The 11,864-nt window shown below is 46.1% G+C and overlaps 1 protein-coding gene across 1 annotated transcript; it reads right to left on the bottom strand.

Moving 5' to 3' along the window:
• Positions 1-386: 386 nt before the first annotated feature.
• LOC115529997 (uncharacterized) lies at positions 387-11,650 on the bottom strand. The gene is made up of 10 exons (XM_030339163.1): positions 11,265-11,650; positions 10,510-10,667; positions 8,249-8,381; positions 7,755-7,854; positions 6,642-6,916; positions 5,218-5,357; positions 3,450-3,573; positions 2,384-2,483; positions 2,191-2,269; positions 387-1,518 (listed from the first exon to the last, which is right to left on the bottom strand). The coding sequence occupies exons 1-10, from the start codon at positions 11,371-11,373 to the stop codon at positions 1,423-1,425; spliced, it is 1,314 nt and encodes a 437-aa protein (XP_030195023.1). The 5' UTR covers positions 11,374-11,650; the 3' UTR covers positions 387-1,422.
• Positions 11,651-11,864: the final 214 nt, after the last annotated feature.

Below are 11,864 nucleotides of genomic sequence, written 5' to 3'. Positions count from 1 at the left end.
AAAAACTCTAACTTAAACCTTATAATACAGAATTGCTGAAATGAGTGGGAAGAAGAAGTCAAGGAGTCGGGAAAAACCGAATCAACACGCCGAAAAATCACAGAGAACAGTGAAATGGAAGACATGCTTGCTGCATGCAAGACTGATCAAGACGGCCGCAAGACTGATGAAGACGGCCGCAAGACTGATGAAGACGGCCGCAAGACTGATGAAGACGGCCGCAAGACTGATCAAGACGGCCGCCATGAAAATTCAGGCGAGTCAGGCAATGAGGCCGAGACCCTCCCGGGCTTACAAATTATAAGCAAGGAGATAAGAGGGTTGAAATCTGAGATGAAAGAGCACTTTAACTCGTTTGGGGAAACTTTGAGACGTGACATGAAATCTGACATTGTAAACTTTTATTCAACGCTGCACCACCGTGGGGTGAACGTTACCGTATAAACATCATTCCATAACAGTTCAAGAGAAGGTGAGCATATTTGCACATGGAAAGTAATCTATTTCTGTCGTATATTGATATGAAAAACAGAGAAGTTTTAAGTTGAATGTCTTGCTGAAATAAGTCGTTTTATTTGTTTTATTAACATGAACATTTACAAGCAGTAAACTGCCCCTCCGGGCATTTTTCCCAATCTGTCCCTCCATACAGGGTAGTAATAACATTGATTTCCCTTGCTATGACCCTACTTTGGGTATTTAGCGAAAGATGGAATGCTTTTCAGAGCAATAATAATCTATTGAAAGTTGTGGCATCTATAGAAGCCTATTGGCTCTACAGTATAAACAATGTGGACATAAAAGCTAGGGTATGCAATGAGCGCACAGGCAGTCTGCGCGCAGGCTGCTAAACAGGCAGGTATGCCATCCAATCATTTACTTCGGGCCAAAAACAATGATTGTAATAGCAATAGACCTCTAAAGAATAAGTCCCGCCTCCGAGGCTCCTGGTTCTGTCGGTCAAATGTCAATGGGAAATAACATGGGGGTTGAATGGTCGTACGTAGCAAACTCTGTAGGTGGCAAAGAAGTAAAAGCTGCTCACGTTTTGAACTACAGACTTTTTCCATCTAGATTCCACTTGGGTTTTGGATTGTCGATTTGTCGGTGCCGTTAAAGTAGCATTGATAATCGGTGACTACCTTAACGGCACCGACAATCCAAAACCCAAAGAACCAGGAGCCTCGGAGGACTTGCTTATTCTTCAGAGGTCTATTTTATAAATACGATACAAAAAAAAAAGTGATTTGCCTGCTCACGCAGCACCAAATGTTACGCACAGAGGTGACATCCGCTGTGCGTGATGTCACCTCTGTTCTCAACTGCTGCTTTGAATTTTGTTCCCCTTTTTATTATATAGCTCTAAAATTAGCTGCTTCCGGGCAGACGGCCTTTTTCGCAGACAACTTGGCGCTTTGTCCGTCATGACGACATGTCTGATCTGGATTCAGGCCTGGTGTCAAACCTGACGTTTTGTGGCTCCTCTTCTGGCGCAGGAACATAAATCGCCTTGTGAATCTGGTGAGCACCAATTATAATTCAGAGATAAACAATAAATACAGACATGAATAACCAAGCTGGGTTGAACTCATAATTTAAATACATTTTTAAAGTAAGATATTTGTTGCTTATATTTATGTAGATTTCCAAGTAATTGAAAGGTATTGGATATAAGCCTGTTCGATATAGGGTGAATGCTAGGGAAGACATTTTGGCAAAAACATTTTGGCAGACATTTTGGCAAAACACGAATGCTTCTAAAACTAAGTAACGACCCTAACTTTGATAGAGAATTACAGAAATATAGACATGATGTTAAATGTATAAAAACAAATCCACTTCCAATCAAAACAACGACCAACATGACATCAACACGTTTATCCTATCTATTGAGCACCGTTATTCCATCATGTACACACCCGCACGAGGCCGTCTCCCCTGATCTCTGCGTGGGTTTTGCGCAAGGCTCTTGAGCCATCAGCACTTCTGCTATCTCCCTTTTGCACAATTAACACATCCTCCCCCTACCCTGTCCACTCTCTCGCTCACTATCTGCGTTTGTCCCTGCGTATAGCAGGAAGCCATACAGAGTTGCCCCTAAACACACAATGTGTCCGAGGGAGGTTCTCGGTCACCGGTGGTGACGGTCCACCTCTCAGCTGAGCACCTTCCACAACAGACCGGTCTTACCTTATCGTTGTTGTTCTTCAGCATGTCCGGGAGGAAGTCCTGAGGCGCTGGAACCTGCGGGAAGATGCTCTCGCTGTGCCTGAAAGGAACGGAGGCCGACGGTGAGATGTTTTTTTGCAAAAATGCGAAACGTCGGCTTTAACGATTATTCTAAAAGAGAGATGTACACACTCCCACAGTTGATTTGACCTACCTCCTGAAACAAACAAAGGCCATCACCACGATTACAACCACCGCCCCTGGAATGAGGGTGCAGGCCAAGATCAGCGCCGTGTGAGGGTTTGTGTTTTTACCTGCGCACGCAATTCATTAACACAATTACAATTAGGGCATTTAGCAGACGCTTTTATCCAAAGCGACTTACATCAGTTAATACACACATTGACAGACCAACGGCAGAGTCAACCATGCAAGGCGACAGCCAGCTCGTCAGGAGCAGTTAGGGTTAAGTGCTTGCTCAGGGACACATCAACACTCTAGGAGGAGCCGGGGACAACTGGCTCTACCTCCTGAGCTAAGCCGACCCAACACAATGAAAACGTCACTACCAATTTACAATCACAATCTTTGCACAAAAAAACAGATCGCAGGAATATCTGTCTTGCAATTTTTAAATGACCACACTGTTAAAGGTTGGGTATGGAATTCGCTTTTTTGGCCATTTTTGCAAAATTACTTGAAATCCTTATCATAACCCACTTACAGCCACTGAGTTAGAAGTACTGACATGAAAATTAAACAAGTCAATCATCTGTGGAACGGGCAGGGCTCGAAAAACTCCTGCCGATGATTTCCAGAGCCACTGAGTTGCATTGGACAGTAAGTACGTCAATCAAACGGTCGTACTGCACTCCCCCTCCCCCGCGTGACCCCTTCGTGCACGTACTCAAACCTCGTGACCCAGAGCAAGCTTCTGTTTGTTGTTATCCTGCGGTAGCTACTGGAGCTAGCTAACTAGCTAATGGCTCGCTCTCGCGCATCTGTGTTCGCTCGTGCATGATCGCGCGTCCATGTACTTGGAATGGGTGGAGTCAGAGTGAGCGTTGAAGGAGAGGGGGTAGGACCATTTGAGTTGTGTAGTTTCAAAATCTGCTGGCGTTTCGCAAATCCCATACCCAACCTTTAAGATCTCTCATATTTATCATAACATAAACAGGCATTGCGGTGACTGAACCTCTTGAATAGTTACGCTATGTATAGAGACATGTTGGATGATGGATTTAGTATGATGAGATGGAGTAGAGACAGGTAGGCCGTACCGTACACTCTGTATGGCCCTGGGAGGCTCTCTCCATGCCCTTCACGGTCCTTGGCCTTCATGGTGATGTTAAAGGCACAGTGATCCAACAGCAGAACTTTGTGGTAGCTTGCAGGAGACATAATCTGGGAGGGAACGGAAAGTTTAGTTAGCGTGTTGTCTCTGGGCCACCTAGTGGCGGATCGGCTCGAAGCTAGCTGAGTGGGGCAACTGAATGCAGAATCTGCATTCAGTTGCCCCACTCAGCTAGCTTGGAACCAATATGGCCACTAGGTTTTGGGTTTCAAACCAATATGGCCGCTAGGATATGGGTTTCAAACCAGTATGGACGCTAGGTGAATGAAGCGACTACACCCCGGGCATCAAAGAACAACGCAAGATGAAATGCCAACAAATGCAAGGCCCTGGAAGGCAATAGTGATACGGGAGGTCCACAGAGCCGCAGAACCACCAACCAAACCCAGCTCCACCGGAGAGGACGCTAACAATGGTGGGGCCAACAATCGTGGTGCCAACAATGGTGAAGCTAACAATGGTGGTGCTACCCACGGTCGAGCTACCCACGGTGGAGCTACCCACGGTGAAGCTAACAACAGCGGAGCTAACCACGGCGGAGCTAACCACGGCGGAGCTACCCACGGCGGAGCTAACAATGGTGGAGCTACCCACGGCGAAGCTAACAATGGTGAAGATAACAATGTTGGTGCTAATAATGGTAAGTAGGTAAGTAAGTAAAATGTATTCATAAGGCACATTTAAAAACAGTTTTCACTGGCCCAAGTGCCGTACATGGTGCCAAAAGGCATATAAAAGAACACATACCACATACATAGACAGTACATGAAAAACATAAAAAATAAACAACATATCACAAAAGGGGAGGAAAGGCCAGGGAGAGGAGGTGTGTTTTGAGCCTAGATTTAAAAATGGTGACGGAAGGAGCGTCTCTAATTGAAGGCGGCAGTTCGTTCTAAAGGCGGGGGGCAGCCACAGCAAAAGCCCTGTCGCCCCTCTGTTTTAACCTAGTGCGTGGAACGTTCAGGAGACCCATGCTACATGATCTAAGGGACCTGGGAGCTGAGTGGCGGTGGATGAGCTCCGTGATGTAGGGCGGGGCCAGGCCATTTAGGGCTTTCAAAACCATAAGTAGGGTTTTAAAATGAATTCTGTGCTGGATGGGAGACCAGTGGAGGGAAGCTAGGATGGGGGTTATATGATCCCGCTTTCTGGATCCAGTCAGCAGCCTTGCTGCGGAGTTCTTGACCAGCTGAAGGCGAGAGAGGAGTGATTTAGGGAGTCCTAGGTAAAGGGAGTTGCAGTAATCCAGCCATGATGTAATGAAAGTGTGTATTACTTTTTCCAGATTGTGAAATGACAAATGGGGTTTCATCTTAGCATTGACTCTGAGCTGTTAAAAACTGCTCTTGACTACAGCAGCAATTTGCTTGTCAAAGCAGATATTTGAGTCGTAGATGACACCCAGGTTTCTGGTGTTGGGTTTAACGTAGGGGGAGAGAATACCTAGGCCGGCCGCGCGAGGGGCTTTAGATTTAGAAGGGCCAAAAATAATGTCATACTCACTTATGGTGATGCTAACAATGTCACCCACACACACCTGATTTAAATTTAATAATTCAAATTGGGCTAGAGCCGGATCCCAATTATGAGGGTCCCTTTTATTGGGACTGACACATTACACACACAGGCTGTGGTTGAGGGGCTCTGGCAGGAGAAGCAGTATGCTGAGGCCCTGTGGGTGAAGGAGTCACCTCGTTCACTCTCTTCCCACACTTCGTGTAGTCCAGAATGTAATCCCAGGCACCTGGTAGGTCTACGGGCGTCCATCTTATGGTGAGTTTGATGCGGTCATAGTCCTCTTCTCCGGTCCAGTTTAGGGCAGGAGGTTGCACTGCAGGAAGGGGGGGGGGAGGGGAGAGAGAGAGAGAGAGAGAGAGAGAGATAGATTGTTATGACGGATATGAGAGAGCACCAACGGATAAGATGACTCCGTGCCTTTGGCAGGGTTGGTCTCATGCAACCACATTCGCACACACACACACACACACACACACACACACACACACACACACACACACACACACACACACACACACACACACACACACACACACACACACACACACACACACACACACACACACACTTTAGCCAAGAATGTGCACAACTGTTCTATGCAGACCCAACGGATGACTGGGGCCAACCATCTAAACACAAAGTGCCAGGGATAGCTTGTACATCTACCCACTAGTGGTCCTTTTCCACACACGTGCTGCACTCGGTCTGACTCGGCAGAGCCCACCATCCCGGCTGGGGTTTACGTCTCCAGTACGATCGGGCTAACACCTGTCTCCAGTCGATGAGACATTAACACGCACACACTTATAAGTGCTTAAGTTTATGGGAGACGTACACAATTACATCCTCCGTGATGAGTCCAGTTTGACGTTCTCCCGGCCGGTTCCCCCGTTTTTGCTTACCTATCTCGAGAATTGATTGAGAGACAATTGATATCTTGTTTGCTCGTCAATGACAATGTTCCACACAAATACCGAACTGGTAGACATCTTGTAATCGATGTGAAAAAGCAGTGTTTCCCCCAGCACTGCATGGTTAAGGCGGCCGCCTTGACAACAATAGGGGCCCGCCTTGACTACCAATGTATAAAAAAATATATATACATATTATGCATTAACAAAGTACAAAGCTCTCATAGGGAAAGAAAAACATACTTCCTCTAAGGACAAAAAATAAAGATAAATAATGCATCGGTAATACCGTTCAAAACAATAGTCGATCCATAAAGCTTTTTGAATGGAATTGAAACGGCAGCATCAGTTTGTTGTACATTTCATTGCGAACTGAAACCCTCAGCAAAGACCGCAGGCCCAAGAGACAAAACTGAAAAGCAATCTGCTTTTTCTTTCGAAATGTGCAATTTGATCAGGAACAAGAAGTTTAAAGGAAGATGACGAGTTGGCGATTACCAAAATACCCCCAAAAAGAAACACTGTCAGATTTGTTTCTCAGAATATTAGACACACTGTTGAAAATGATACTGACATAATGAGGAAGCAAAAAAAAAATGTGTGTGTCTGTGAATGTGTGTGTATCTTTATCCGTGTGTGTCTTAGGTGGGCAGTATTTAACGACGGACTGCTAAACCTCCACCTACTGTGTTCTGACGGACTTTTCTCAAAGGTGTTCCTGGCCAGGGTGCCGTCGACGGTGTTGTTGAACAGGAACCTGACAAAGCGGCAGCTAAAGCCATACTGAGTAGGCTGAGTAGGACTATTCCCAAAGGTTTCACAAGGCAGGTCGTTGTGCAGGACGCAGCCCGTCCTGCTGCCGTTGGCGTCGGTTTGGTACACGGGACACTCCACTAGGTCAAAGGTCGTGGCACAGTTTTCCTTTGGTTCGGAGGCTGCGGACCCGAATCTATCCCCTGTCCTGGGAGAAAACATTATTTTTCAATCATTTCAGCTTTTAGTTTTGAATCTTGCTGCAAAGAAAACATGGCCGTCAGTCCAAAAACAACAACAAAGCCACATCATGTTATGGAGAATGGCTATAAACAGTATGTATAAGTATACAGTTATACAGTGATAGAGAATGTATAAGTAAGAATACAGTGATACAGTATGTATAAGCGTGCAGTGATACATGTGTATCCATACGGGGTAGGCCTCCACTCAAGGCCGATTTAGGGTCGTTTTAGACGCAGAGACGTAAGCACGTAATTTACACAAGGGACTTGTTTTAGACAAGTTTTAATTTACGGTTCCTTTAAGGTTCCTTAAGGATTGCCCGTGTTGCAAGGGGATTCTCCGCCAGAACAGTAGGGGGAGCAACGAACGAATCTGTGGGCGTGGAAGTGGAAATCGCTGGCTTGTTTATATTTATGCACTTCCAGTATTTTCGACAAGAGTAGCAGTAGCTAAGTTTAGGTTAGCGGTCTTTTTCCACACTCTGAACAACCGGAAATGTGAGACTCCTGAAAGGATGTGGTTAGCTGGCCAATCACAGACTTTGCGAGCTGCGTAGGGCCGTAGTGTTTTAGTCGCATAGTCAGGAATTTTGGGCGACGCACTTAAGCACGTAAGGGGGGATATTTTACCGCGCAAGGGGGGGTTATGTATCTTACGTGCTTACGCGTTACGTCTAAAACAGAGCATATATCGGCCTTAACGCCCTTAACTAGGATGGATTCACTTCTGACCCCGCCCCCCATCCTCCAGCTTGTCCAGCCGCTGGCATAAACAGGAAGTGGAGTAGTGAAACACCATACCAGTAGTACAAGTGGACGTCCGCTACTTGCTGGGCAGGCCGCCAGGTGCAGTTAAGGGAGGTTCTGGAGTGAAGAGCGCACTTGAAGTCCTTGACTAGCTCTGTCGTGTGAAAACACACACACGCACCCACACACACACACACACCCACACTATTATTTTCTATTGGGTTCTATTCTATCATATTCAGTTTCACTCTGTTCTGTTGCATATATCTCCACATACCTATATCCAGTACACACGGTCCAAAGTTAGCCCCCAAAACCACACACGCACACGCACACACACACACACATACACATACACACACACACACACACACACACACACACACACACACACACACACACACACACACACACACACACACAAGCATCACCAGCATAGCTCTTGTGCCCTGGAGGCTAATACAGCTGTGAGTAGTGCACGTGGTTGACGGCATCGCCGCGTGTGTGCGATTCATTACGGTTAATCCACGGGGGAGGCAAGAGGCTACCTGGGAAGGTCAGGTTGGTGGACACTGGCGCACTTGTCCGGTCCCCACAATGGGCAGACAGGTTCAACTCCAGCAGCCCCCCCTCCATGGCGACGTACCTGTACCTCGGGGTGTCCCTCAGGCGTACTTTGTGCTGACGGGAATACCACAGAATAGTTAAGAATAGAACGGATTGCAATGGAACTGAGTAGGAAATTACATTGTGTGTGTGTGTGTGTGTGTGTGTGTGTGTGTGTGTGTGTGTGTGTGTGTGTGTGTGTGTGTGTGTGTGTGTGTGTTTGTGTGTGTGTTAAAGGTCCTATGGCATACTAATTTATGGATGCTTTAATATAGATATTAGTAGGCCCCAAACACACTATTTGAAGACGTTCCCGAAATTCAGGGTTAGGGTTAGGGTTCGCACATTGAGCTTTCCCCAAATGCGACGTTTCGGTGTCTGTAGCTTTAATGCAAATGAGGAGGAGAAGCGGGTCAAGGAGGAGGGTGGGGGTGTGGCCCTGTGCAGCTTGCAGCCACGGTACCATGCGCTCTGTTTACAGTGGATGTATCGCAATAGGGAGCCGCACACAGCCTTAGCCGTGTTCTGGATTATTCTAGAACACACGGGAGTCCTGGAACTCTATCTAAATAATATCATATTATACATAGATATCTATATCATATAATATATATTTGGAAGAACCAGAGACGTCCGAGAACCCGACGCGGCCATTTGAGATTAATATCGTCTGGAGGGGGGGATTTGCCTATGCCGAGCGCCTGCCCTGGCTCAGATAACCCCCACTACGAGTCTCGTTGTGGAAATACCAGAGACGAGAGTCTGTTATGCGCCATAACACCAACAGCAGAACGGTTATCCAAATAACAAGGAAGTGTACACTTCCTTGCAACACTTACGTTGCAGTCCTGGAGCTCTATATCTAAATAATATCACATAATATATAGACATCTATATTATAACACATATTATCACGGCCAAAAGCTGTTTGCGCCTCCAGACGATATTATGAATCACAAACGACTTTGTCGGGTTCTCCGACTTCTCTGGTTCTTCCACTTCCACATCAATCTGAAGTAGACTGAACCGCGCTCTGCCTGCTGCCGGCTGCCCGCTGCCGGGCGTTGGGGCTTCGCGGCGGTGGTGCCTCATGGCAACCGGCGGCAGGCAGCATGTTGCAGTACATGTACTTCAGGGAGCCAAAGCCAAAGTTCCTTTCCCCAAATTCCTTCTCACCCATGGCTGAGATTACCCCAACTACAGGCTTGTTGTGGAAATACAAGAGACCTCAAAGAACCGACGTGTTATGCGCCATAACACCAACAGCAAACACTTGCGATACAGTGTGTGTAATCACACACACACACACACGTGACGCTCACACGGTCGTGTCTCATTGGCAGGCCAAATTCTCTGGGCGGCCAAGGCAGAGAAAGGGGAGGAGCTTAGATCCTTTATGACGACATATGGGACCACATTCAAAATCAGCGGGTTTGAGCCTCCGTTTTTTCACAGGCGAGCAGAACACCTAGAGCTCGTTTTACACCGAACGCAAGTTTTAGCCACTGGGGGTAGGCCGGCTAAGGGAACTCATATTTATGTTAGAAAACCTCCTAAAGGGAGATTTTCATGTCATGGGACCTTTAAATAGCGCCTGGGAAAATGCAGGAAGGATGTGTTTTCTGTGGATGGGACACACTTTGCATGAAAACCTGTTTTGATGTAATGCAACGTGTATAGGCCAGAAAAAAGAACAACAAGGTCTACCTCCTGCCAAAAGCATTAAAAAAACTTAAGAAGGAACTTTAACTTTAACCTTTAATGAACTGGAATCTATAATTATCCAGCTCATCAACTTTATATAGACTTTCAGTTTACGAATATAAAAATTGTTACACACTATTTGTTTTTGATATGATACATTATGGTTCTTGTCACTTACCCATTCACTGCTGGTTTTAGGGTTTTGATCTAAACATGATTGTCTAACCTTCAAGAGATGTTTTACTAGGTTGTGGCATTTGTAACAGAACAAAACAGAACCTTTGAAGGGGTTGGCCGAACACATCATTTGTATTGAGATCGCTCGTCTTAAAAAACATCTGGTACCAAAAACATGAACCCCCATCACACATCACCTACGTTATGTGGAAGTCCCGATGTATGGGACTCACTGTTATGTGTAGGCTACTCCCAAGGGCCATATACCACTTCAACATTGAACCCCTGTCCCTCTGCCCCCATTCTACACCCACGTCTATACCTCACTCACTGTATTCGTTTCAGCCACTTCATACTCGCAGGGCAGGTTCTCCACCGGGGGGGTCCACGACAGCTTATAACAGAAGTCCGTCACCCAGGACAGCGACACGTTGGCTAGCGGCGGGAGCTGTACTGTGGAGGGACTGGAAAGGGTTGAACCTGACAGACCCACAGAGAGGATGGTGCATCAACAAGGTTGACTCTGACAGCGACATGAGAATTTCAACCAACTAAAAAATGCTTCTTAAATAGATGTCGTACCCTGGCTTTAATGGAATTGATCAATTTGATTGTCCAACTACCAGAGCAGGAGACGAAAAAGAGACAGAGATATAGGTCATCCTTTGAAAGATATAATAAATATGAGACACAGAGATAGACACAAAGAGAGACACAGAGAGAGACACAGATAGAAACACAGAGAGACACACAGAGAGACACAGAGACAGACACACAGTGGGACACACAGAGGCAAAGAGAGAGACACAGAGACAGAGACAGACATATAGAGAGACACAGAGAGAGACAGAGACAAACACAGAGACAGACGGAGAGAGACACAGAGAGACGTGAGTATTGTGTATCAACGATTGGTGCTTGGGGCGGGATAAGAGGTCTTCAGATAAAGGGCCATGTCTTCCCCACGCATTGTCTTTCGCGACTCTGATCCCGTCCCGACAGTCACACGACACAAATCACATTAATCAAAAATACTGTTTAATCACGCCTGCTAATAAGTTTGGTAGCGTTTCTTACCCGTTTGACATTGAACCAAGGGAGCAATCCATAATAACCCGAACATTTTTAAAAGTGTGATCATCTCCGTAGGCTTTGCGGTGTCCTGTCCAGAAAACCCGGATCTCATTCACACAACGCACTGTTCAGACTGTGACGGAAACGTGAGGAGTAACCGAGCCGTGTTGAGGAGGGGATGGCATTACAGGAAGTTTTGGTTAGTGTTAGATCCCAAGAAAACAGTATGACACCACAATTCACAAGAATCACCCCTTTACTAAACATGTATACAAGTCTGAATATTCTTGATCGGCCATCTCCCTGTGCAATTCTTAATAGATAAATCCAATGGATACATCGAAACTCCACTGGAGATTTCCAATTTCCACATACTTCTCCTATTTTAAGGAACTGGTCAGATGTGCCAGTTGTTCCCCACCACTAGAGGGCATCGTTTAACAACACTAGATGAAGATCGGTGATGGTTGCTCCCAGCGCAGAACAGAAAGGGTATCTGTAAAAACACATTTTTAAAGGCCCACTATGCAACTTTTTTTAGCCAAAATTACATTAAGTATGCAGGTTGAGAGTTATGCTGATGGTTCTGCATCCATTTCTGGG

Source organism: Gadus morhua, chromosome 17, assembly GCF_902167405.1.
Source record: "Gadus morhua chromosome 17, gadMor3.0, whole genome shotgun sequence".
NCBI lineage: Eukaryota > Metazoa > Chordata > Actinopteri > Gadiformes > Gadidae > Gadus > Gadus morhua.
This window is presented reverse-complemented; position numbering and strand designations above follow the sequence as displayed.

Coding starts and splice junctions, on each gene's coding strand:
- LOC115529997 (XM_030339163.1), bottom strand. CDS start 11,373: ATGAGATCCGGGTTTTCTGGACAGGACACCGCAAAGCCTACGGAGATG. Junction 10,668..11,264: donor CTTGGTTCAATGTCAAACGG/GTAAGAAACGCT, acceptor TGGGTCTGTCAG/GTTCAACCCTTTCCAGTCCC. Junction 8,382..10,509: donor AAACGAATACAGTGAGTGAG/GTATAGACGTGG, acceptor TATTCCCGTCAG/CACAAAGTACGCCTGAGGGA.